The sequence below is a fragment of the Cyprinus carpio genome, chromosome B9 (genome assembly GCF_018340385.1).
Source record: "Cyprinus carpio isolate SPL01 chromosome B9, ASM1834038v1, whole genome shotgun sequence".
NCBI classification, from domain to species: Eukaryota; Metazoa; Chordata; class Actinopteri; order Cypriniformes; family Cyprinidae; genus Cyprinus; species Cyprinus carpio.
This window is the reverse complement of record NC_056605.1, coordinates 10,530,997-10,558,737: the sequence shown is the minus strand read 5'-3', so window position 1 is coordinate 10,558,737 and position 27,741 is coordinate 10,530,997. Positions and strand designations below refer to the sequence as shown.

The following is a 27,741-nucleotide window of genomic DNA, read 5'->3' as shown; positions in this document are numbered from 1 at the left end:
AGATTTGCTTCTGACGTTTATTTTTCTTTGTGCATAAAACATTTCATGATTTTCCTGAATAATACATGATGCATACAATGTAAATCTGTCATTGAATGTTGAAGTGCAAATCACTTGATTTTATCATCAATGGATCCATATAGCAGCATATAGTATTTTTTCCACTTTAAGCACTAGTTATAGGTACTATAAATATACAAAGAACATTGGTGCCAACACTTGCTAAAGAGCTAAATGCAGCTTTAAAATGATAAGAATTGTTTTCACATTTGACATCACGCCAAATAAAGAAATTTTATTCAATAGGCATCCATGAAAAATATTTTGTAGAATAAATTATATATCAAGAAGTATGCATTGCCCGAAAGACCATAACTACTTGTAATTTTATATTTCATGTATCACAAGCATAATAAAGCCAATTCAATAGATCATTGATGTTGTAGATCCCAATGAAAGCAGTACAGAAATAATCTGTTACATTTGATATTGTCACTATAATAGCTTTGTAAATTCACATCGAAAATATTCTTTAATCAGTAGTCTTACAGTCTCTTGTTCAAAGGGGCATTTCCCCTCTTAATAAATTGTACTAGCTGATCAGGTAAGTGCATCAACCTGTCACTAAATCACAGTATTGGCAGTATCTGTTGGTACAGAAGTGTAGTGTGCTCAGAGTTTCTCGTCCTCACTCACATCTGATGCTGAAGATGATGACGATGAAGAGGATGAAGAAGACGATGACTAGGGTGCAAAAAAAAGTTAGAGTTAGTAGCTCTTTCAGGATTTATTCATGGCTTGTATCCTTAAAGTGATAGTTAATAGATTTGAAGATAGAGAAATCTTCAAATCAGAATATGACAAAATAAAGGAAATCACAATATACACTACCACTAGATTTTTTTTTTTATGTTTTTGAAAGAAGTATTTTATGCTTACCAAGGCTGCATTTATTTGATCAAAAATACAGTTACAAAATATGATTACAATTTAAGAAAAGCTGTTTACTATTTTAATATGATGTAAAATGTAATTTATTCATGTGAACTTTTAGCATCATTACTCCATTCTTCAGTGTCACATGATCCTACAGAAATCATTCTAATATGCCGATTTGCTGCTCAAGGAACATTTCTTATTATTATCAGTGCTGAAACCAGTTGATAATGCTTAATATGTTTATGGAAATCGTGAGACTTTTTTCAGATTTTTTTTTTTTTGATGCATAATAAGGAACAACATTTATTTAAAATAGAAATCTTTTGTAACATTATAAACATCTTTACTGAACTTTTGATCAATTTAATGCACTGTAGACAAAAGAAAAGCATAAATAAATAAATATATGGAATTTTTGAACTGAACAGTTTAAGGTAATATTTCGCCCCAAAACTATAATATTATAATTTACTTATGTCTATACCATTCCAAACACAAAGTTAATGTACATATTCAGACGTACATGTTGGACAACATTAGAAATATATTTTAGTGGACAGTGTACAATTCTTCAAAATTAATTTTATGTTCCACAGAAAAAAAGAAACTCATACAGGTTTGGAATGAAACAAGTGTGAGTAAATGATGACAGAATGTGAAACTTAGTATTGTGAGGTGTATTTTGAATGCTGAAAAGCAGTACTGACCCTTGACCGGGTTTGAGCAGGTGGAGTGGCTGGCCTTTCGTTGTCACTTCCTGTATCTTTCCTCTCATCCTCCTGTGTGTAGGCTGGCGCCGGGACATCAACGGGGGGCTCTTTATCCAGCAGCTGAGGGGTGATGGCGATCACCCGTGCTTTCAGATGATCATAGGCCGTCCTCTCAGCCACTAGGAGGACCAGCGTGTCCCCGCTCTTGCGGATGAGGTTCACAACCTCCTCATGTGTGCTCATTTCCACATTCACCCCATTCACCTCCACAACAATGTCATCATCCTCCAGTCCGGCTCTGTCTGCTGCTCCATCTTTCACCACCTGACAGAAAACACATTAACAGGTTCATTCATCCCAAAATGAAATCAGTTACTCACCCTTATGTTCTATATCTGAAGGAAGAATATCATGTCCACTCTTTTAATGAAAGTGAATAGGTGAATCTAACTCCAAACTCTAAATCAGTTCTTCAATCAATGAAAATTTGGATCTATTTATTCATTCATTCATTCAAAAATTATGTTTTCTTATTTCTCATATATACCAGAGAGCAACAAATTGACTTGTGATCTATATTTCAGATTCTCAGACACAACTTTCATACACTCAAAAAAATCATAATAAATGGATTACACTGTCAGTCATACATAAATGCAATAGGTAAGAAAATAATCTGCACTCATAAAAAATTGTGGCATGGTTAATTTCTAACGATTTGCATCTATATGACTATTTCAAAATTCATATTTTCAAAACGCATTTATTCAGATATCTTAAAATCAGCATAAACCTTTTCATTGTGACAACAATTGAATGTATTTACAGTAGTTAAAAAAGTATGAACATGTTTATTATAAAAATGGCTAGACGTGGAATAAGCAATATTCAGTTAAAATGTTTGGGATTGTTTCAAATTATATGCATTAGTTTATTACTGTTAAATAGGTGGAATTCAAATGGGTGAACATTTTATATGAAATTCAAAAACATAAATAAATGTATTAATATTATTTATAAATCTACAATATATTGTTATTATTATTTGAGTGCAGACATAGAATATAAGGTTTATGGGCAACATTTATGATACTTTTATCATTCTTTTATGGTACTTTTCTCATATTTTGGAGCTTGATAGACACTAGTCCCTATTCACTTTCATGAAATAGACAAGAACAGTTCTTTAAAAAAATTCTCCTTTTGTGTTAAGCTGAATAAAGAAAGTCACACAGGTTTGGAATGTCATGAGGATACGTAAATAATGACAGAACCTCTGAACCTATTCAAAAACTGAACCTAAAGGAGATCAAGGAGAGCTTTCTAGAAATGTCAGCACAGGTCATTTTTTTCAGAGCCCACCTCTTTGATGTACTGTCCGTGAATTCCCTGGATGCCGTTGAGATGGAAACCAAATCCAGCAGCAGTCTTCTCCAGCCGGCACAGTTTGGGTTTGTGGTCCACATCTGCTGGAGCAGGTGCCGCTGGAGCAGGTGCCGCTGGAGCAGGTATGGCTTCAGCTTCATACTCAGGATAGCTGGGCGGAGATCCTCTCATTTCCTCCCAGTACAGAAGTGGAGAAACACCACCCTATACATCAAAGTATTACACAATGAAATATGAAATGTAATTTATGATTCAAATTTTACATTTAAACATGCAATCACCAGTGTACTCTTCAGTATCGGTGTAAATGTTTCAAATCAATCTTAGTGGATGAAAAGGACTCACCAATTTGTACATTTTCTCTGTTTCAGCATCCAGCACAAGGAGGGAGCACTTGTTTCCTTGTTGTGATATTTTTTCCACCACCTGTTCATGTCTGCAGTTATCTATTTCCTGTCCATTTACGGCCACTAATCTATCCATATTCTTCAGTCCCGCTCGCTCCGCAGGGCTTCCTTTGTCTATTTCTCCAATATAATGGCCTGAGACAGAAAACAAAATATGACATGAATCAAATATTAAAACATAAATCAAATATTTTTCTCAATTTATCTAGGGTGACCATACATCATGGAATTCTAAATACATAATCGACCAAGCGTGGCATGAAAGAAAGAGGGATCTACAGAGAACATCCAAAGAATACGAATTAAACAAAAGTAATTATTAATGTATTTTTTTTTTTTTTTTTTTTTTTGGAATGAAACGTATTCATTAATTATAATGAAAAGCCAATGCTGGTAAAATAAGTTTTTGCTAATATTTTTTAAAATGTCCTCTTTTGCACCCTACATTGTTTACTGTACAAAAGAACATCATATTAAAATGCTAATCTTTTTTACTGCATCTAAAAGGCATTTCAGTAGATAACCTTTTCATATCACTATACAGCATCATCAAAATTCCTCACAGTTACGCAATGTCAATTATCCTGCATAAACATGAATTGCCCTTACACTGCAATAAACTTCAGTATGTTCATTTGGCACCACTATGCTAGAAAGAAAAATAAACAGAAGAACTAACGAAAGTAATGCAGTGGTAATGCAAAGAGAATCAGGGCTGCTAACACCCAACTTCCAGGATCCAGGAAATTACAGTCCTGCTGTATTTCCCCTGAGTTCAAGTCTGCGAGCAGTGCACTTAACCTTGCTCCAGAGAGACATCTATGCAATTAGTGTGCTGTAAGTCACTTTGGATGACATAAAATAAAGAATGAAATTCTTAAAACCTACAAAAGAATGAATAAATAGCTTGTAACCTATTTCAAATTCAAAAACTCTTTTACATTTCTTGGCTGGTCAGATGCACTGTTATAACATTTCCCTCAGCAGGAACCAAAAGATAAGCCACCAAGACAAATCTGACAAGAACATACAGTAATACTAAGAAAGGAACAAGGTGCTCTTGGAAAGCATCACAAATACTGTTTTTTAAACAACTGAAGCAGATTTAATTTAGATTACAATTAGGCTAAATTTGACAATTTTAACACAGTGTCCAATAGGCTAAATTTGTATTTCATGTTGACTACCACACCATGGCAAGCACTTACCTGCACATTTAGGATCTTCCTTCAGGATAAAGCCATAACCATCTGCTCTCTTGGTCATGTCTGCAATGCGTGGCTTATGCAGTATGCTCTACACAGTCACAAGACCCGCTCTTTCTAAAACCCCTTCCCCCCAAAAAAATTTCACCAACCATCCACACACAAAAACAAAAACAACACTGTCCCCCCCTCCTCTCAAAAACAACAATAACAATAGGACTACATTATTATAATATTTTTCTCCAACACTGGTAGGGTAAAACAGTAGAGTCAAGGTCTTTAGCAGTATCCATTTGGTTTGTACTCAAAAGTTATGAATATTTCGAAGAATGTTGGTAACCAAAAAATTCTGGGTCCCATTGACTTCCACTGCATGGACAAAAAACACAGAAGTCAATGGGACCAGGAACTGTTTGATTACCAACATTACTCTAAATATCTTATTTTGCGTTCCACAAAATAAAGAAAGTCATGCAACGACATGAATATGAGAGAACGATGACTGAACTTTTATTTTTGAGTGGACTATGCCTTCTCTAAAATGGTTACTGCATTATACAATTGGTGATAAAGAGTTAATGTCAGAAAGGAGTTATTGCAGTTAGAATTAAAGCATAATTTTAATTTACCTTTTTCACAATCTGATCATGTGAGAGACTCTCAACATTCTCACTGTTTATCTCCACTATACGATCACCAAGCTTCACACCGGCCTGATCAGCTACTCCTCCAGACACCACTTCTGTCATGAATATGCCCTTAGTACCTGAGAGAAAACAGGGTTAGATCAGAAAACTCTGATAGTACTTCAGCTCACGTGTCATCTGAAATAATTCCAACAATGATCAACATATTGGTTGATTTATCCAAAACAGGCCTTAGAATTTAGTTAACGTTTGACTTTCTCAGCCTCGGACGATCATTCGCTGATTATCGACAGCACTGGAAAAGCCTTTCTTGAGCTGGCAAGCTCTAATCCCTTCAGCTGACCATGAGAATGTTTGAAAATGAGCTAATGACAGGATTTAACAAAGTTCGGGAGATCAGAGGCAAATCTTTAAAATATATTCAAATTGAGGGACAAATTTAACTAGATTTACTGCTATGTTTTCTGTAGCTGTGAAAAAAAAAGCTATTTTTTTTCTTAGTTATATATATATATATATATATATATATATATATATCTAAACATAATCATAAAAACAAAAACAAAAACCTAATTATTTAGAAAAATTTTTTTGGGGGAAATAAACAGCAGCATCATCAAAAAAACAGCATAAACCCTCTTATGGAACCTTATTAAAAATAAATAAAAAAAAAAATCAGATCACAAAGTCTACACACATTTGCTATTTCTGTCATTTTAAACATTTATTTGCATTTATATTCCCATATAAACCTGTCTCTAAATGGTACATAAAATGAATCAAACGTGATTAGTCGCTTGTACATGTTGGTCAGATGGTCTGTTATTCTAAGTAGTCAGTTCTTGGCCCAAACTGGCATTACTATAAACAAGATCACATGATGATACTTAAAAATCTGGCTATGGGAGTTTTTGGCTTACCTTTGATGGACTTTAAGGAGAAACCAAATCCACTGCTGGATTTTTGCAGATAGCAAAGCTTTGCTTTAGCGGCTGGTGCAGACACTCCATTCATGGTGGGCTGGCTCTGACCTGACTGGGACTGAGTGTCAGCAAGATTCACACCGTTGGCTTTGGCCGTCTTATATGCCTCTTCTCCAAGGACATGCAATGTGACGCTCATCCCACTCTTTCTCACCAAATCTGCAACCTGACCCATGAAAAAGACTGAGGTTTACCACCAAACTATTGAAATAAAATATACTAAAATAAATAATATAGGATTTACAGAAAGTCTATTTTCAAATACATCAAACCTGGCTGTGCTCCAAATTGTCTACAAACGTTCCATTGACTCTGACTATGCGGTCTCCGTCCTTCAGACCGGCCAGTTCAGCCATGCCGCCCATCTCCAGCGCTCGGATCAGGTGACCCACCTCGCCGTGCTCCACTCGGAGGTAGAAGCCATAGCCCTGACCCTCTCGCTTGGTCAGAGTAATGATACGTGGTTTTGGCCCAGCCATTTTCCCTGTTAGGAAACATCTATCGATCAGTATTGCTTTTACGCTGAGGTCATCGAACGTGATAATATGCTCGTCTTGGTACATCTGATGTTATCTTATCATAGATGCACACAGTTCAGTATATACCAGTCATCTGGTGATAAAATTGGTAATTACAATTCAGCAATGAAGTGCCAATGAAGTGAGTGGAGACCAAATTTATTAAATCGCAGGTGTTAGTAATCAATGAAAGCAGACTGGTGCAGATTAGACACAGAGGTGAACATCATTATGTAATCTTATGTTCTTGAAATGGAGTGATAACTGGGGTAATACAGAATTATCAAAGACCATATAATCACCGCCCTGTGTTAGGGTGCACCTGCTGAACTACATTACTGAAGGCTTAAAGTCAACGTAAAATGACATTTAAAAAATAATTTACTTATATTTCTGGGTATTCAAAAATACATAAGATAAAAAAAAAAAAAAATAATAATAATAATAAAAAAAAACATTTCAGAGGCAGAGCACGCATATAATGAAATCATATTAAATTATTAGAGCAGTATTAAATGAATGTATTATTTGCAATAAAAATTTTCATCTTTTTTTTTTTTTTGCAATAATATTCCCTAATTAATCATGCATAATAAGACCTAGAACGTGCATTAACAAATATAGTACATTGTGATTTCATGTTGAATTTAAATAGAAGCAGAGCAAATAAATAAATAAATAAATACATAAGAGAGTGAGCGCTCTGATTCCACAACTAAAAATTGTTAACAAAGTGCCTGAATGTGTCTGTCAAAGCACATATTGCTTTAAAATGCTTGAACCTTGTCTCTGTAATTACAGATGACAATCAATCAGTCAAGTTTATTTTGTTTTAGAGTGAGTTTTAGAATGCGTGCTCTGACTCCACAATTAATGATTGTGTGTTGTATGTATTTTTTTTTCTAACATGTACCTCGTACCTTGTCTCAGTAATTACAAATTAGTAAATACAAAACAATAGACACAGTTGGGAGGAACCATCATCAAGGCTTTTAAGGCTTTAGAAAGATTGCCTATAGCCTTGGTTCATTTTGATAAATGTTTTACCAGGGGAAAAAGCACACGCATCTAGCTGTAGGTTCAAGCTCTACAGATGCCATATCAATTACACAATACCTCACACATCAGCCGAGAGCTGAAGTACACTTCTCACACTTGAGTGCTCCATGAACTGCTCTGTGAGCTGCTAATGCTTTCACATCATCACGTTATGCCTAAAACCAACTCCTTGCTGCTGTGTATTAATTAATGCAACTTGTGTCAAGTTTCTCATCTGTACAAATAATATAAGAGCAAGAATTTCACTTGAGCCATCAAACTGTATTCTAAAATTTCTCAACATGATTCTCAGGGTGTCATCTATTAAATTAAGGTGGTCTGAATCAACATTTCTATTCTATTCTATTCTGTTCTATTCTATTCTGAAAAAAATATTCAAATGATATCACTCTGAATACATTTTTCAAATAGTAATGTACACATCAAAGCACATCTTTCTTTCTCAAGCACATGATATTTATAAAGGTACATCTATGTTATGTCACTCACCAGCTGCAGTCTCCTCAGTGTCCCGGTGTAAAGGAGGTGGCTGCCTGCTTCTGCTCAGGTGTTATCTAGTGCTGCGCAAGTGTGTGTGAGGGACTTTGACAGGCCAAAGGTTGATGTAAAAGCTGATTTATTTAACCACGTCCCGTGGCTGGAGGCTTATTCTCTGTTGCTATGAGTGACCATAATCTAAAATAAATAAATAAATAAATAAATAAATTTAAAATCATGTGTTTAATAAGACATCTTCATTTGCAAATCTGAAGTCTGTAAGGATATTTTTTATTCACTCTATTTATTTGGTATATATATATATATATATATATATATATATATATATATATATATATATATATATATATATATATATATATATATATATATATATATATTAAAATAAGTTTTTTTTTTTTATTACATAAATTTTTTTTTAGCAATGTCTTTGCATTTATTTGATCAAAATACAGTAAAACAGTAATATTGTGAAAGATTACAATTTAAAATAATTGTTTTCAGTTTTCAGATATTTAATGTAGTTTATTCCTGTGGTGGCAGACCTGAATTTCAGCATCATTTCTCCAGTCTTCAGTGTCACATGATTCTCCAGAAATCATTCTAATATGCTGATTAGTTACTCAAGAAACATCTCTTTTTATTATTAATGTTAACAGTTTTTGATTCTTAATATTTTGTGGAAACCATGATGCTCTAATATCAAAAAGTTTTAGGTAATGTAATTAATGTATTTCAGATGAATGTTGCTCGTTTCAGCTTCATCACAGAATCCTGAAAAAAGGTATCATGGTTTCCACAGAAATATTAGACAGTGACAACTATGTTACTATTTTCAACATTTATAAAAATAAGAAACAACTGAGCATCAATATAATATACTGATAATAACAGAGCATCATCATATTAAGGATCACGTGTCACTGAAGACTGGAGTAATTATACTGAAAATTTTAAGATTTAGCTTTGCATTTCATGAATAAATCACATTAAAAGTTTGAAAATTTAAAACAACTATTTAAAATTGTAATAACATTTCACAATATTACTGTTTTTGCTGTAATTTAAAAAAATAAATGCATAAGACAGTAAGCATAAAAAATATATACAGCTGTGCTCATAAGATTACATACCCCTTGCAGAATATGCAAATATGTTAATAATTTTAAATAAGAGGGATCATGAAAATTACATGTTATTTTTATTTAGTACTGTCCTGAATAAGCTATTTCACATAACAGATGTTTATATATACTCCACAAAACAAAATAATAACTGAATTCATAAAAAATGGCCCCATTCAAAAGTTTAGATACCCTTGAATCTTAATTTATTTATTTATTTTATTTATTTATTTATTTTTTTCTGGATGATCCACGACTGTTTTTATATTTTGTAGTTGTTCATGAGTCCCTTGTTGGTCCTGAGCAGTTCAACTGTCTGCTGTTCTTCAGAAAAATCCTCCAGCTCCTGCACATTCTTTGGTTTTCCAGCATCTTTTGCATATCTGAACACTTTCCAGCAATAACTTTATGATTTTGAGATCCATATTTTCACACTGAGGGCAATTGAGGGACTCATACACGGCTATTACAAAAGGTGGAAACATTTACTGATGCTCAAGAAGTCAACACAATGCACAAATAAAAAATAACAAGCAATTTTCATGATCCCTCTTATTTTGTTAAAATTATTAACATTCTGCATATTCTGCAAGGGGTATGTATATTTATGAGCACAACTGTATATAAAAAAAAAAAATCACAAGATGATAAAAAAAAATAAAAAATAAGAAGAAGCAGTTGCCACAATGTTTATTACTCTCTATATACAAATAAAGAACAGATGCTTGTGCAAATAACTGGGATCATGGCACTGATTCGTGGGTCAGTCTTCTGGTAAATCATGCCCTCTTAACGTAATTGGTGTTTTCAGTGGGCCACTCAAATGATCTGAGTATTAGAGAACTCATTAAATCTAAATCCTAAATCCCGTGACAGAGTCAAGTGAGGAAACCAGTCTGGACCATGAGTGTGTGTAGAATCACTAATTTGTTTGTATTGCCTTTGCAGATGTGCACAGACACTTTATTTAGACCTGAAGCCTGTGCTTGAACGGCTCGTCACTTATAGGCCTATTAAATTGCCCAAGAAAACACCAGACCAAACAGATCAATATCCATGAAGCCATTTTTAAAGGCAAGCAATGATGATAATTTAACTATCATACAAGGTGCTATCATATTACTGAATCAAATGATAACAAACTCTTCAATATAAGAAGTTTAGACCCTGGTATACACTCATCTAGACATTCATATTCATGTTAAATAACTGTAATATCTGTATAACATTAAAATGTAAAATGTGCATTGCGACTCACAGGATAAATACATTTCTTTAATGCTCAAAGTAAAAATAAATAAATAAAATGAATAAAATATTTCCAATACCTATTTTATTTTATAATACTGTAAGATAAGTGCCGCATAGAAATGTATGATCAAAACTAAACGTAGCCTACCATGATGAAAAACGTTCACTGAAGTTTGTGACAACTACACCTGGTCTGTTCTATGAATATTTATTAATTTAGGACGAAACGGAGTGCAATATATTAATTCTAAAAAAACATTATGTCTGTAATGTTTTAAATCTTATAAAAATGCACTTAATGTCTTTTCAAAATAGAAAAGGACAGAAAAATCCAGACCAACGGTTCTGCTTCCACGAGAGGGCGCCGATGCTTCACTCTACCTGCCACATCATTCATAACTTTCCCCAAATCTCCATGTGCGCGTACTCCACAAACTCCCTTCAACGTCTCCTCCTCTCCAGGATGCTCAAATCCCTGAATCCCACCTGTTCACCCCCAAACTCCCACCCCTGCTGTTTAAGAGCTCATTAATAAACCCTCAGCTCAGTCCACGCGTGAGAAGAGACTCAGTGGCGGTGCGCGCGCTTCATCACATTCTCATACAGAGCAACACACTGCTGAGCAACAGCGCTTAATTTCAGCACGAGCTAATCTTATTTCTCCCTTCTTACCTTTTTATTGATTCTTAATTTATCCTCTTTACATTTCTGTCCTCTAAGCAGCTCTTTGCGCTCTCATTGTTGACAGATGACTGCGAGGAAACACTGATATAAAATAGTTGTGGTTAGGTCCGAAATGGATTTACAAACGCTGAATGATACATCTGGGATTTGGGCATGCCTTCAGCTTCAGAACAGCTCGGTTCTGAACGGGAGTCTGGAGGTTCCCAACGACACCTGCGGAGACGCGCTTCTGCTGCCCAAGACGGAACCGGCGCGACCCAAAGGTGAGGATCTCCCGACACACACTCGGCACCAGACCGCTGCGTTCGTTCAAGACACTCGTTCTCCTTCACTATTGGGTACCAAAGCTAGTCATGACCCTGTTTTGACATTATATGGAGAGGCTGAAGCATCCTCCAACGGCTTGAAGTAAAATCAGGAAGTGTTTGGGGGGTTTTAAAGGTATATAAAACATTTCAGTAAGCGCAGAAGTTAGATTGCAAGTTTTAGTTGGAACGCACTAATTAGGCTACAGTAGCCTACGCGCTCGCGAATAGAAGCGTTCGCCTGAGGAGGTAACCATAGTAACAGCAGGGTTCTCTGCGCTTTCCGCACGGTTCCTGAAAATATATATAGGCAATGCATCACTTTATGATATATTTAGGTATCGCAAGTAGCCTATATCAAAAAAAGTTTTGTTTTAAAAGTCTAGTTACTCGACGCTTGCGTCTTGGGAGCGCCAAACTCGGTTGCGCAAGACGAACCTGAGAGATTGCTTCATGAAAATCAGGTTACTGAGAGAAATTTCCTTAAATTTCCACACCCCTAAAAGTCACTGAATATTTCGCATACTGGAAATAAATGGCATACCATGTTATGTTTTTGTCCTGTAACCTTGCACTCCTTACCTTTGAGTAAGTAGGAAACGACATGGTAGCCTAACCATTCCGCATCTAGGGAATATCTTAAATTATCAAAGCGTTGCTATATAATACTGCAACCACTGTACCGTGGGGTGTTAGGAAAGGGACAATGCTTGTTATATCTTGGGAAATTGTAGATTAATTTCTGCCAGCATCGCTACAGCTTTATTTGTCACCACAGGGAGAATTGAGATGTGATTATAACCCTATGCTTTATTAGTTTCTGATGCCGTATTTGCAGTCAGCCCCTAGAGAGATGCTACAACAAAAGGATAATGAAGTATGTCTACTGTATGTATGTACTGTATGTAGTCAAATCACACAGACACACACACACACACACACACACACAAAACATTGATTTCATTTTTACATAGCTGCTGCTGTAGATACATTAAATGAAACAAAGTCATACATAAAATGATACATTAAATGAGACAGTCATTTTACATACTGGTAAAAAGAACCCTTATGAAGGTATGTATAGTTGTTTCATAAGGTTGTCCAAGGAGTTAATGAAAAAAAAAAAAAAGATTAAATGAGTAAATTTATTTCGCAAATCTGAATAAAGTCAGCAGTGTCTATACAAGAAACGGAGTTCGCAGCCTTTCCACTGCTATTAGAATCACTGCCAGAGCAAGTAAATAATTCAGCAGAGTTCACTGCATCACCCTCTGGGCATTATGACGCGAGGGACTGTATTACGACGTAAAGAGATTATTTATCTAGTGCAAATGAAGTGATGACAAATTCTACATATCCGCATTAAATGTCAACTTTAAAACATTAAACAGTAAAATATTAAAGCAAAAAATATTCTAAATTATTACTGAGAGGAAAACCAATATTAAAATACAATAAAGTTAGCTACTTTTCTGGAAGAAAGCAGATGTTAAATATTTCTTAGGCAAATTTTCCTATTAGACTATTTTAGATTAGTGATGGACATTACATGACAGGCTCCAACTGCCGCTTGCAACATATCGAGTCATAACCACAGGGTCCCCAAGGCTTCACGCTGTTGTGCACTTTAACAGGATTGTAAACTTTATGCTTGTGACTGGATAAAAAAAAATAATAATTAAATAATTCTGAATATTGAATTAGATCATTTTTAGAGCCATTTAGACAAATTTCACTAGATATAACTGAATTAAAATAACACATGCAGAAGAAAACAAAACAACCGTAATTAGATGTGACCCAAAAAATAATGACAAAAAAAAACATAAAGTAAATAACAAAAACAAGTTATTGTTCAACCGCAATGCTATAATGCTTTGTTAGCAGTGTTGGGAAGGTTCATTTGGAAATGTAATAGTTACAGATTACAAGTTACTCTATTTAAAATGTACTGTAAGTAGTGTTACGATTTCAATTACTTTATTAAAGTAATGCAACTGATTACATTTGATTACTTTTTGATTATTGTCTAAAGTTGCAATGAATGTTTTCATCTGTTAATCATTTTTGAACATTTAAAGCAGCCAGGGTTATTGTTACAGAAGTACTCAACACTAATTACTGACTTTCAAAATCCTTCATCGCTATAATTAAGATTACAATAATTTTAAAGCACAGGCACCACTGCAAGACTTTAGCCCCTGATTTTTACTTTGAGTTTGGAGGTTAAATTCAGATTTAAAATTACAAAAAAAAATAGTTTAACAACTATTACAAAGTTTTTGAAATCAAATCTTTGCATAGTTATGACAGGAAACACTGGCATCGAACAATGCCATGAAAAAAAAAATAAGCATATACACAAACCCAAATAAGAAATAAAACAGTTATTAAATATGCATGAGTCCTATTATGTGTCCTAAATTATTGAAACATTGATGTCTCATATTTTAGAGTAGTCAATGCAGTTCGGGAAAGTAATCCATTATATATATATATATATGTACATGTATATGTGTATGTATATGTATATATATATATATTATATATATATATATATATATATATATATATATATATATATACACCAAGGAAGACAACTAAAATGCTAATTATAAAATCTTAATTAAAATTATTCAGATGTAATCCCCTTTGTAATCATTGACATTTTCATAAGGTAACTGTAATTTAATTAAAAATTACAATTCAAAAATTTTTTTTTTTCCTCAGTAACAGATCACAATTGCATGTATTTTGTAATTAAATTGGGTAATGCCATTACATGAAACTAGTTACTCCCAACACTGTTTGATAAAAAATTCTAAATTATGAAAATGTGCAACAATTTCAACATTTAAATGCTTTTACTTATGAATATTCACTCAATCAACCTGACTTCTTCATTAGGTTACCCAATAAAAGTAAGTTGAGGTCGAAACAGTTCTTTTACACACACTACTACACATTCACATTTTACAGCAAAAACGAGTGATTTCTCCTCTTTCTCTGTGGGTGCTTTGATGGAAGCGTTCAGCATACCTCCGGGCGCAGGCTAAATTTAGTGCATTGCCACCGAGGAGCCTAATCAGAGACTGCTCGACAATACACATATTTGCTGTCCATTTCCTCCATCAGCAGAGGCTGTTGGGCTCTCTGTTCTTGTGTTCAGTATAAACCCTGATCATCAAACACACGTCTGTCATTATCGCCATCACACAGTGCTCCAACAGCGCTCTTCAAATCCACAGATTCTGGATTGTTAGCATACAATGCACACTCATTCATTCTTCTTTATGATGACTCCAAGATGGCATGCACATGCTTCAGGCAATCAATGTCATCTCAGTGATTTTCTGTGAATCTTTGTAAATCTCTTCACTGTACTTGGCAACACAATGACTTCCATTGTAAAATGGGTCATTTATTTTTTCTCAAACCTGCAAGTTTATATTTTGCAATTTTGATTTTATCTCACAATTCTGAGTTAACATCTCACAATTACAGTTTTTGTCAACTGCTTACACACATTTTCAAAACTTTACACACAAATCCAAGAATTGCACACACAAAATGCTAAGTGCCTCACATCTCTTGCAAAATGAAGCACTGCATTCATAATATCAAAAACACATCTCAAAAACAAACATTTGCAAACACCTTTGCCATAATATTAATTGCTGTTAGATTTTTCTGTGTTACATAGAGAATTGTGTGTTGTGTTTTGCAAAAAGTGTTTTATGAAACTGAAAACTGAAATTGAAATTGAAGTCAAAGGCTGAGAATTAGTGTATGGTTTTGCAGATTTGGTGTGTGGTTCTGCTGTTTGAGTGTCAGGATTTGTGTGACAAGTAAAGATTTTGTGTGCAAGCAAACCTGTAAGATATATATATTATATATATATAATATAATAATGTATATATTGTTTTTTTTGTTTTTTTTTTTCACAGAATTGCAAGTTTATAGCTCACAATTCTGACTTCGCACATTTGCAAGTTTATATCTCACGACAATCTCAAAATTCTATTTTTTTTTCTGAGAATTGTGAATTTATACATGTATCTCACAATTTAGACTTTTCTTCTCAAAACTATCCCAGCAGTCATGCAATGTCATAAGACACTGATATTTGGTCAGACTTCAGTTGCGATGTCGGTTGACCAAAATTCAATGTGAATTCACCGTCTAATCTCAGTGTTAATATGATGCCCAATACCGATGTCAGCTGACGTTGATACAGTATTTTTTGTTTTTAGGTTGTGTAACCAAAATCTAATGTTAAGTCAACACTAAATTGGCATCAAATAATGACTCCAACCCTGATTTTCATTCTCAACCAAAATTGAGACCAAAATGAGACCAAAAACCAAAGCAACATCTGTCCGACGTCACGCCCAACATCAACATGACATTATATTGACGTCCTGTGTCTGCTAGGATGAGCTTATATCTCAGAAATTCAATAAAATAAATAAATAAATAAAAATAACTGAAATGTGAGCTGTAAATGCAGAGTTGTGAGGGAAAAAAGAAAAACAATTACATTTATTTACTTATTTAACATTTCATGGCAGAAGTAAGCTTCCATAGTTTTTGCTATCCATAGTATGCATAATTACTTATTAATTAATTATTAATGGTTAGTTGAATTATATAAATTCCATTTAGCCTATTTTTCTCTGCTGACCCCAGAAGAACAAAGCTGCGTCCCACCAGTTGTATATGATCAGACACGTGCTGTGTTAACATGACGAGACAGGCAGTAGAAGTCATTCGCTCTGAAACAATGCAACCTCTGATCTCAGGTGAGACGCCTGTTGAGTTCACTCAGGATGAGGTCTTCAGTCATGAGCTCTTAACATTTAGATCCAGTGATGAAACTGCATCAGGGTAATTTGAGAGGACACAGAGGTAAGCAGAACGTCATGCTTTGGCTTAATATAGCAACATTTGTGACCAACAAGTGATTAACTTCCTTGACAGATCTTGATGATGATGATTGACACCAAAGATTGAATCCAATCAGTAGATAATTTACTGCTTTAAACTTGTTTTCATAGTGGGTTATGAGAGGTCTCTTAAGGATCTTATGGATGCTGTATGGCTTCATAAATATACAATTAATTTATTTAAAAAAATGGGTTTGGTATGTTTTTTTAAAATAACAAAAAAAAAGAAAAAAGAAAGAAAGAAAGAAAGAAAGAACAAGACATTGTGATGTTATTATTGCAGTATATGGTGTTCCTGAGTAGTTCTAATGGCCTTAATTGACAAATGTGTTGTTTGGTTGTCCTCAGCACATCAGAGAGTGATCCGAATCCAAATTATGGCATTACCTTTGTTTTTGGCTCTAATGTAGAAGCAAACAACTCAAGAACCCAGTAATTTAAGAGCCATTTATTATAAATTTGTGTCCACACTGCATTTACTTACCCGTTTTAAAGATTTTCATATATTCGTGTTTTGGAAAGAGAACACCAAAGCAGTGTCTGAAATGAATTGTTTTTAAAAACACAATAACTGATTTTTTGAAAACTGATTTACAGGGCCATTTTTACCTGTATAATTAGAGATTTATCTGTTTGTATAACATGCAGCCTGCCATTATTATTATTATTATTATTATTATTATTATTATTATTATTTTAAATACCTTAATTGAATAAGAAAGTAAAATAAAATAAGTTTTAAAGTACTAAAATGACTAAAACTGAAATAAAAGTAAGTTAAAGTTAGAAGTCAAAACAAAACTGATATAAAAATATATATAAAAATAAAGATACTTTAAATTTAGTACTACAATGGAATACAATTAGAATATATATATATATATATATACTATATATATATATATATATATATATATATATATATATATATATTAGATATATATATTAATTTAATATAATATTTAGAATATAATATAATAATAATAATAATAATAATAATAATAATAATAATAATATATAAATGACTACAGGGGCAATTTTTTTGTTTTTGCTCCCACAGTTTAATTATTTGGGGTACTTTTGCCAGTTTCAGTGTCCAGGTTAAATTCTTGTAGTCCTGTTTTCAGTATGTTCCTAATAACTTCATCATTTTCTGAATGTTTATAAATTTGTTGCCATCGATAACGACTTCACCTGACACTTGAGACTGTTGAGTTGTAAACTTGTGTGGGCTTTTCCACTCAGACACAGCCTGTCCTGATGCAATCTCATCCTCTGACACTTTTATGGTTACTAACACTGCAAAGCTCCCAGACTCTCCACAGATTTATGTCATGACATGGGGGAGAATTATCAGTTTCTGTTGTGTTTTGCTCACAGAATGTGAGTACTGGGACCTTGAATGTATACAGCAGAACATGTATACAGTTTTTTTTTTTTTTTTTTTTACCATTTTACCAGTTTTATTGTATTTTTACCAGTACAATACAAACAGTTTACACTATACAGTAGGTCTGAATAACCCAGAAGGAGATGAGCAAACTGCAAACAGCAAAGGACTGTTGTATGTGAGGAATGCTGGGTATTCAGTCACACTAAGATTGGAGTGAGACAGGCTGTTCCAACAGCTTAGTACTTACTGAATGCCACACAATATACTACCTATTATTCTTCAATAGTAAGTGAGATTTTTTTTTTTCTTTTGGTTTTCTGATAAATGAGTCAAAATAAATGGGTTGAGAAAAGAAATAGTTCATTCATTATACTGGAAGCAGAAGATCAAATCGTGCAGATTACATTGTGGCATCTGGGTACGGAAAAAAATTTATGTTGTGCACTCTCTATTTCACAAAATAGAGTGTTCCTGTGGCTCAGAGGTAGAGCATTGCATTAGCAGCGCAAAAGATTGTGGGTTCTGTTCCCAGGGAACACATGTTAGGTAAAAAAAAATGTTAGCCTGAATGTGCTGTAAGTCACTTTGGATAAAAGTGTCTGCTAAATGCAAAAATGTAAATACACATAGCCTAAACAGGATTTCTACAAAATATACTGCAGAAACAGGCTAACAGAAACAAACTGCAGGTGAGTGTTTTTTTCTGATGTTTCACATGTGCTTTGTCCTGCGGATTTTAATTAGTGAATAGTCACTTGGCCTCTATGTGGACACCAATTACAAACATCATTCAGGAAACAGCATGGATTGCTTCGCTGCTTTGGGAATATTGACTACAGTCTGAATGTACTGTTAACCCTCTCTGACTTTCCATGACAATCAAGCTTTTCCCAAAATCCATGATTAGACATCCATCTGTTTTAGAATAGAATCCCTTGTTGCTGCAGCAGTGATGCAAACTGTTTGTAACTCATGGCTTTACTATCAATGTTGGTGAATCACTCATTTAAATCTAGCATGTAAAGCTAAATAAAGTAAGGATTTTAGTAGTTTTACTATCTTGAAAAATAAAAAGAAGATGTGATTTAATGGGGCAATATATTACTATATCTTCAAACTATAATTTTCTGTGGCTCAAAAATTCTGTTATTTCTTCTTCTCTAACTTTATTAAGCATAAAACATCTAGCAAAACATGTATATTGGAGTTTAGGGATCTCCACTGAGATATTCTATACTCAAGAAAATGTATAATACAGCAGGTCGATTTTCTTTCTTCTTTCTTTCTTTGCTGTGACTAAATCTGTACGTAAACCATACAACTGGACATTCTCTTGATTTGTGCTTATGTGAAAGTACAATAATTCTAATTAAATGTTAAAAAGGTTCTACCAATTAATAATTGTGATTTTTTTTAGCAATAAATAATAACCAATAAATACAATGACAATTAAAAATAAATAAAATTAGACCGGTAAATAAAACTGAAAAGCTAGAATATAAAGACAATGTGCTTAATGTGGTAGAATGTATGATTTATTCAAGTCCAAATCAAAAATGCCTCCTTAAGGCAAATTTTACACTGTGAAATACCTTTTCTCCTCTAGTTAGTTGTAGCACTGGTTATAACAATGACTTAGAGCATGCAAAATGCTGTTGATATGTGAGGAAACACAGTTTTACACAAATCTAACATATTTATGCACTCACATTTGGCCTCAGATTCATAATTCTGCAACTAACTTTCATGATATCTTGATTCCATCTTGATTGTAATTTATTCATGCATTCCTTCTCTGGTTTGAGACCTGGATTCCTAACCCAGTTCCATCTTCTCATGAATTGATCATGAGAGCCAAAAAAGCATTGATGAAAGTAAATGGTGGAGTTTTGGAAAAGGGAAAATTACACAGCTGAAACAGTAGCTGTGCGGCTCTGGAGGTGATGTGTTGTGAGATGGAAATGGACGAGGGATGATGAGAAATCATAGTGATGTTTTGGTTTACATGCCCATTTAATGACATGAGCTGTAGTTTATCCCATCTGGAACAAATATTCAGTTCACTTTTAAACAATATCCATCTGATTTTATGATCTGTATATCTTGTATACATATTTTAGATAATGTTAAGTATGGTAGACATCAAGCTATACGTTCTGTTTTTTGGGGTTTGTCATAAAAACCAGAGGCATAAAACAGCAGAGCACACATGAGAATGAACTTTTAACCCTCTGATGCATGAATAATTAAATCAGAAAGGACAAACAAAATCGGATTCAATCTATATCTATCTATCTATCTTCTATCTATCTATTCTATCTATCTATCTATCTATCTATCTATCTATCTATCTATCTATCTATCTATCTATCTATCTATCTATCAATTATTTAAATATTTAAGTAGTTTATTATACTCCCATAAATTTTGCATCTCAAAGAGAAACTACTTCAGATGGATATGCAATAATGTCTGCTGCAAAAATATCTGTCCATGGTTTTTCTTCACTTTTAACATTTCATTATTAAACCCTGACAGTAAACCACTTTTTTAATGCCAAAAGAGGGTTTACACAAGAAAAAGCTGTTATTAATTCTGACCCTATTGTTTTAGGTTTGTAATATTATATTATAATATAATATAATATAATGTTATATAATAATTTAATGTTATGTAAGCCAATGTCAAAAATATACCCTTTTTAAACCATGAACATACATAAACTGTGGTTTAAAACATTGTAATACTAAAATTATTATCTGGCTTTTACATAGGAAAATAAATTCAGCTGTCTTACTATGTGCATTTTATATCCCTATTTGGTCCCTATTTCTACATATATTAGCACTGAAGTCAACAAAGAAAATCGCAAATATATTTCATTAAAACATTGAACAAATAAAAGGCCGTCATGTGATCTCTTAAAAAAAATTAATTGTTTTTGCAGCAGTATTATAGAAAGAACCATTTTGAGTTCCAGAAATATCCTTTCAGTTATCAATCTCAAAAGAACCATTTTTTTCCCCCACAACTTCATACTACTGTCTACTATCTTTAAGAACTTTTTTTCCACTTTAAGAACATTTTTTGTAAAATGGAAAGCTTCTATGGATGGTAAAGGTTCTTCCTGGAACCATAGATGCCAATAAAGAACCTTTCTTTTTAAGAGTATATGGTGGTTTGAATGAAAACTCACCAGTGGATACCAGTCCTCATTAGGTTAAATAAATGATCTGAAGTTTTTATATAGACCTCATTCTTGTCAGTCCCTCACGTTGCAATGAGTTTACACCACACTGTGCTGTCTTGGATGGTTTGAATAGATATTGTGACTTGCAAAAGGTTGACAGTACAGGTTTGTGCGAGATAGAAAATGTTGAGAGCTCATTCACTGAAACAATCCACATCTGTCACATACACCAAGGACTGCATGATGAAATATGCTGATAGGGAGACCATTCATCCACAGGGAGTGAAGAGCACAGAGGAGGAAGAGGTTAATTGCAATCGATTAGAGCAGCCTTTTTGGTAACATTTCAATTGGCAAGTGGGACCAAGGGTTTCATTCTCTGTAATCTAAATCTGATTGTCTCTTCTTCCTGAATTGTTTCTTCCTAAATGAGTTGTTTGCATTCACCAGTGTGTGTTTCTGATTTTTTTATGTTTCTAAAAAAAAATGTCACTCATCCTGTTGGTCTTATGGGGTTCTAAGATGGTGTGTACAAACATGTCTCTATGAAAAATGGTGTCAATCAAGCAAAGGAAAAAGCTGCATTGTTTTTCATGTAAACATAACTTAGGATAGCTTCAATAACAACCCTTTGAAAAAAAATAGAAAACTGGAAGTGCAAATTACTGTAATTGAAAAAATATGAATGTGCACTTGTAGTGTACATTCGAATCGTAAAAGTATATTTTTAAAAACATGTACCTTGACAAGACAAATATCAATTAAACAAAAGGCGCCCTACCTAAGTACACTTTCATACTGTTAAGCACACTTAAGTACACTTTTACAGGGTAAGGCTTTTCCTTTTACGTACACTTATTGCACACTTCAATGTGTTAACTATCATATTACAACTTTAAACATTTGAATTTAAATGTAAACTAAGTTTCATTTATTTGCAGCTGACATGCAGTTTAAGTGTTTGGACAACAGCACTACATTCAGTTTTATACTTAAGTTAATGCTGAAGTCTAATCTTCTTCTTACAACAGAGGAAGTGCTTTCATAGAAAAAGTCAACAGTTCTTAGAAAAAGGGCAGAGCTCTAGCATAACGGTCTTAGTCCCTTTCTGCCCCCAATGATAAAGCTTTGGCCCGCAATGTTGCGAAAGTACTACTAGTATGAAGCCGAATATAACATAGAATTCACAAATAGTATATTTAATCCAATAACCAGCATGGATGGACACATGCGGTTTTCACACCTAAATCAAGCCAATCCCCATCCACTAAGGCAAACCAACCACCAACAGTTTTATCTGGACACTTCTAAGTATTTCCCAAGGCCTTTGAAACCCACGACTATGACAGAATCCACAGCCAATCCTCAAACTGGTTTTAGTTCACAGCTTCTCCCCACATTAGTGAGAGGAGAGAGGATACTTGATAAAACATGTTCTCTTCATTGGTTTTATTCTTTTTACACACATTGACACCATGCTAATTGCAAACAATGACAGGAGAAAGTGAGAGAGAAATCGATACTTTAGGGAGTCAGAGCCCTCATGTGGACCAACATCACCCTAATGAGATCAAAGTCCTGAGGTTGTCAGCAGCTTTTCTGGCGGGTCTAATCCTTTAAGACCATTGCCTACCAGGCGATCAGTATGGAGCGCACACAGATCCCTCTTCAACTGTAAGTCAAACGTGGCCTTCGATTGATGGCTTTAGCCTGACCTAAGCCACAAACAGGATATGACTGTTCACGTCCCATAATCCTCCTGGCTCATGCTGGCCACACATTGACTGCTGTGTCTGCAGAGGCAGTAAATGGAAAGCAGGCTGGAAATATGTTGCACTTTGCCAGAAAAATGGCTTCTTTTCAATGTTTGATGTGTTGGGTGTCACAAAAATTAAGGCTTAGTATTCACATCTCTAAAAGGGTGGCTGGAGTGACGTGTTTTAAGTATGTTGGTGGAAGCTTTGGTCCATGTTCAAAAATCATATTAGCGTAGGAGCAACCGACTTAAAAGGGAAAGTTCACCTTGAATACTTTTCGAAAAATCTCTCATACAGTCCATCGCCAAATGGTCCCAGTTTGTTTCTAGACCCCAGTGATTTTCACCGTGATCAAAAACAGATGAAAACAGCTTTCTTGAGAAAGAAAGAAACAATCTATGCAAAATTACCCAGCAAGGAAACCAAAAAATAGAATTAATTATCAGAGGAAGTTTAATGAAAAGTTCACAATATGTCAGGACCATAAGCCACTGTAGACATTAATGGGTAGACGTGTGGTCGTATGCTCAGAAGATTGGTAGTCAAACATGGGTTTTGTGCATTGATTCTTACACGGCTACATTTGGTATCCTGAATCTTTGGTCATGAAAATTGAACGCGTGCCTTCCTGGGCCGCCCTGGACCTATCGAAACCAATTGGACTTCTGGAAATGTTATGTAAAAAACACAATCCACTATTCAGTAATATCTTAATAGCTGTGAACCTTTATTTTGATAGTGGCTCTGGTAGGAATTCACAATAATTCCATATAAAATGAACAATGTATTGCTATAAAATTGCTGTTTCAAAAAAGAAAAAATATAAAATTATTAGAAAATAAATAAACCACACAAACACACACACACACACACACACACACACAACACACACACACACACACACACACACACACACACACACACACAACAACCGACCCTACACAAGTAGCGCAAGAAAAATGATCCTTCAGACGCTGAGTAATGTATCATTCCTTTGCTTTCCACATCTTTTTCTGTCGCTGAAGTCCATACTGCCCAAATCTTCAGATTTTGACAACAAGATCTAAAACAGCTGACAGACTCAGCGCTCCAACACACATAATCCTCTTCAAAAAATTAATTTTCTCGCTCCTGTCCCCCTCCACTACCTCCCACCACTTCTATAACAGCTGATGATTTTCGCCCACATTCTGTGCACAGCAAACCTAGTTACAATCAGTAGTCAATTCGCAGCCCCCCACACACAGGACCTCAAGACCAACCACAAACCCATGGCTTAAAACTCCCATCTTCCTCCTTCTGTCCCCTCAATGGAGGCAGAAAGTATCAAAACTTCTCTCCCACACCATGCCTACAACATGCCCCTGGAGACGCCGATCCCCTCACACCTTCTCCAACATCTCTCCTACAACCTCTTAACAGCACGCCTTACACACTAGGGGCAGCTGTGGCCGAATGGTTTAGAGCTTGACTTGTAACAAAGGTCGCAGGTTCGAATCTTCGTTGCTGGCAGGAGTTGGAGTGGAGGGAGTGAATGACAGCACTATCTTCCAACCCTCCAATACCCATGGCGAATTGCCCTTGAGCAAGGCACTGAACCGCCCAGTTGCTCCGGGCGTCTGGATAGATCTCTGCCCCTGCGCGCTCCGGTGTGTTTCCACGGTGTGTTCATTCCTCAACTGCTTGTTGTGTGCACTTGGGGGTTATGCAGCTGCACCAATTCTCGAGTATGGGTTACCTACTTGACAAATTTCCACGACTTCTTTTCTTTCACTCACACACTCATCACTAACATCTCTCCTCACAGCACTTCCCCCACTTGCATTCAAGCAGGCTTCGGTAACCCCACTGCTCAAAAAACCTACATTAAGACACTTCCTATAGCAGCTACAGACCTATCTCTCTCCTTCCATTCATAGCGAAAACCCTCGAACAAGTTGTTTTTAACCAGTTGTTTTTATCATTGTTTCTTTCACAGAACAACAACAAACTGGAGCGCTAAAACCAGCTCAGATTTCAGGAGTGGCCATTCAACCGAGCTGTCCTACTGTCCGTCACAGAAGCCCTTGGATTCCAACTATCATCAGGTTCTTATTCTGCTGGATCTATCTGCTGATTTTAACACTGTAAGCATCCATTTTTACTTCTGTCTGCCCTCTGTAGTCAGCTGTCAATATGATATCACTTGTGCATTCCCACGAGGATTCCAAGGGGTGTCCTGTGTGGTGGGTGTGGGTGTCGCGGGGGGGGTGCCGTATCTCCACTGGTAGGTGCTTTCAAGGTGCGCCGGGGTGGGGGAGGTATCCAAAGCACATCAATAGTTCACTGGGGGGTCTCAGGGGGATCCCCTCCTGTTATTGGATCCCTCCTAGCTTCTACATATACACCTACATCTATGGGGTACATCATACAGGCACGTGGCTTCTCCTACCTATTGCTACTGCTGATGACACACAGCTCTAGCTATCATTGCAACGGATGATCCATCTGTAGCTGCACATATCTCAGCTTGCCTGGCGGACATCTCGGCATAGATGAAAGAACATCACCCGACAGCTCAATCTAGCATGCGATATAACTTGCTCTGGGGAACACAGGCCGCGAACGTTAAAGCAGACGTGGCACCAGTGACACACACATCAAGAGGCAAAGACCAACCGACGCAGGATTCACCAGCCCTAGGTCTTTGCGAGAATCCGGTTCTAGGACGCGCCTGGACAGAGTTGACCGGAGGTTTCACCGCGCTTTATCTCCCTCACTTGGCTACCGGTTTGCAGCTCGCATCAGTTCACAACATTGATGCTTGCATATAGAACCAGCCACAGCTCAGCACCCCCTACTTGCCACTCACTACTACAAACCTACATCCCCTTTAGAAGTCTGAGATCCGCGTAGTGAGCGATTGCCTGCGAGTGCCATCACAGGAGGCTCAAAATCACTTGCAAACAGCTTGTTCACACAGGCCTGGCGTGTTGGAATGGATCTTCCACACGAACGGTATCTGGAAGGCTGAATCTATGATATTTTTCGACGCTACTTTACTTCTCATCCTAAAAAAAAAATAAACAAATCTTTGTCTTTTTTATTTATTTCCTTCCCTTTCCTAGCTTGTACTGTATTTGGAACCCAATGCCTGAAACTGGTAGTAGGAGCACTTCCTGTGGTCGTTTGCCTCTTAAGAAGAATTGCTTATGTAATTCCCCAGTTGTAATTTGCTGTGGTGTCACGATAAGGGGGTTTTTTTTTTTGTGTCTTTTTCTCTCCGACTCCATTTCCCATAAACCCCTGCCTAGGAACTCATTATGCACCACAACCTGTTTCCTATCAGGGACACTATAAAAGGTTGCACACACTATCCAAACCACTTTGCGATTATTTTGGTAGCCTGTATCCTGTTCCCTGTTCGTCCGTTGTTTAACGTGCCTTGGCCTTGCCTTCTGTTTTTTGACCTTGGACTGTTTATCGGATTACTCTTGTGTCTCGCCCTGGATTGTACCTGTTGGCTGGTGTTTGACCCTCGCCTGTTTGACCACTCTTGTCATTAAAAGCTGCATTGGGATCCCAACTCTGTTGTCACGATGCCTCCCACGTTACACATTTTGTTACAAAACATCGAAACAATGACTAAATGTAAATAAACAACCTCTTAAAATAAATGGTTTTCAATGATGCCATAGAGAACCTTTTTTGTCTAAATGGTTTCCATAGAAGAACTCTTTTAACATGTTCAAGAAGAACAAAAAACCCCCCCCCTTATTTCTGTTATTCGCACAAAAGGTTCTTTGTGGTGAAAGAATGTTCTTCAGATATATAACAGTCAGAAAGAGATGGTTCTTTTACAAAGGGTAGTTCACCCAAAAATGAAAATAATTCGCATAATTCTCACCCGCACAGTCATCCTAGGTTGTATATACTTCCTTCTTTCTTTCAGAAACGAATCCAGTCACGAGTTTATTAAAAAATGGTCCTTTGAATCTTTCAAGCTGTTTAATGCCAACTCAGCTGGTGTTGTTGCATGCATCAGTCCAAAAGAAGTTAAATGAGAAGTAATATAACGCCGACTGGGGAAAAAAAAAAAACAAAAAAAAAAAAAATTTTTTCGGTCCTCGAAAAGAAGAAAGTCATATATCCTAGGAGTGACTTGAGGGTGAGTTAATTTATGGGCTATTTCATTTTGGGTGAACTAACCTAACTTACTTTGACGGGAGATGGTTTCTTTGTGGACACCCAAATGGTTTCTTTCTAAGGCAGGTTTTTCAAACGTTTTTGTCGGCCGAACCCCTTTTGACCTAAAATATTTTCTTGAAGTACCTCCCTGAGATTGTAGTAAACATTTATTTTATTTACATTTATTTTTTACAGTTTTAAAATTTTTCAGTAATGATTTACATAGCTCTTGTTATTATTACACTCCACCAATTATAAAATTCATATTACTGTAATTTAAATGTATAAGAACATTTTTTTTGTCCACAATATTTTTTTAAAAAGGTTTCCCAAAAAGAATTTTTTTTTACATTAAGAGTTTCATTTACCATTATATTTGTATAAACCTGTAACATTTAATCTAAAAGTACAAAAATGTTTTTTTAATTTCATTTCTTTATATTTTTATTTTATTTTAATTACTTCACACTGTATACCTCGCTTCTACAAGCAATACCGATCGTGCTATTTTTGAGGTTACCCACCTGGCGCAATTGAGTAGATCTGTGCTGACAGTAACTGGATTTTGCGGA

The 27,741-nt window shown here is 35.3% G+C and overlaps 1 protein-coding gene and 1 pseudogene across 1 annotated transcript; one reads left to right on the top strand and one right to left on the bottom strand.

Annotated features, from left to right (window-relative positions):
• LOC109086057 (Na(+)/H(+) exchange regulatory cofactor NHE-RF3-like) lies at positions 1-6,761 on the bottom strand. The gene is given in 8 exon segments (XM_042730887.1): positions 1-744; positions 1,647-1,973; positions 3,012-3,239; positions 3,381-3,577; positions 4,651-4,841; positions 5,272-5,413; positions 6,215-6,443; positions 6,550-6,761. Coding segments are annotated over 8 exon segments (1,593 nt in total). The 5' UTR covers positions 6,757-6,761; the 3' UTR covers positions 1-672.
• A 4,762-nt stretch (positions 6,762-11,523) lies between these two features.
• LOC109086058 overlaps positions 11,524-27,741 on the top strand; it is a 36,070-nt pseudogene continuing 19,852 nt past the window's right edge.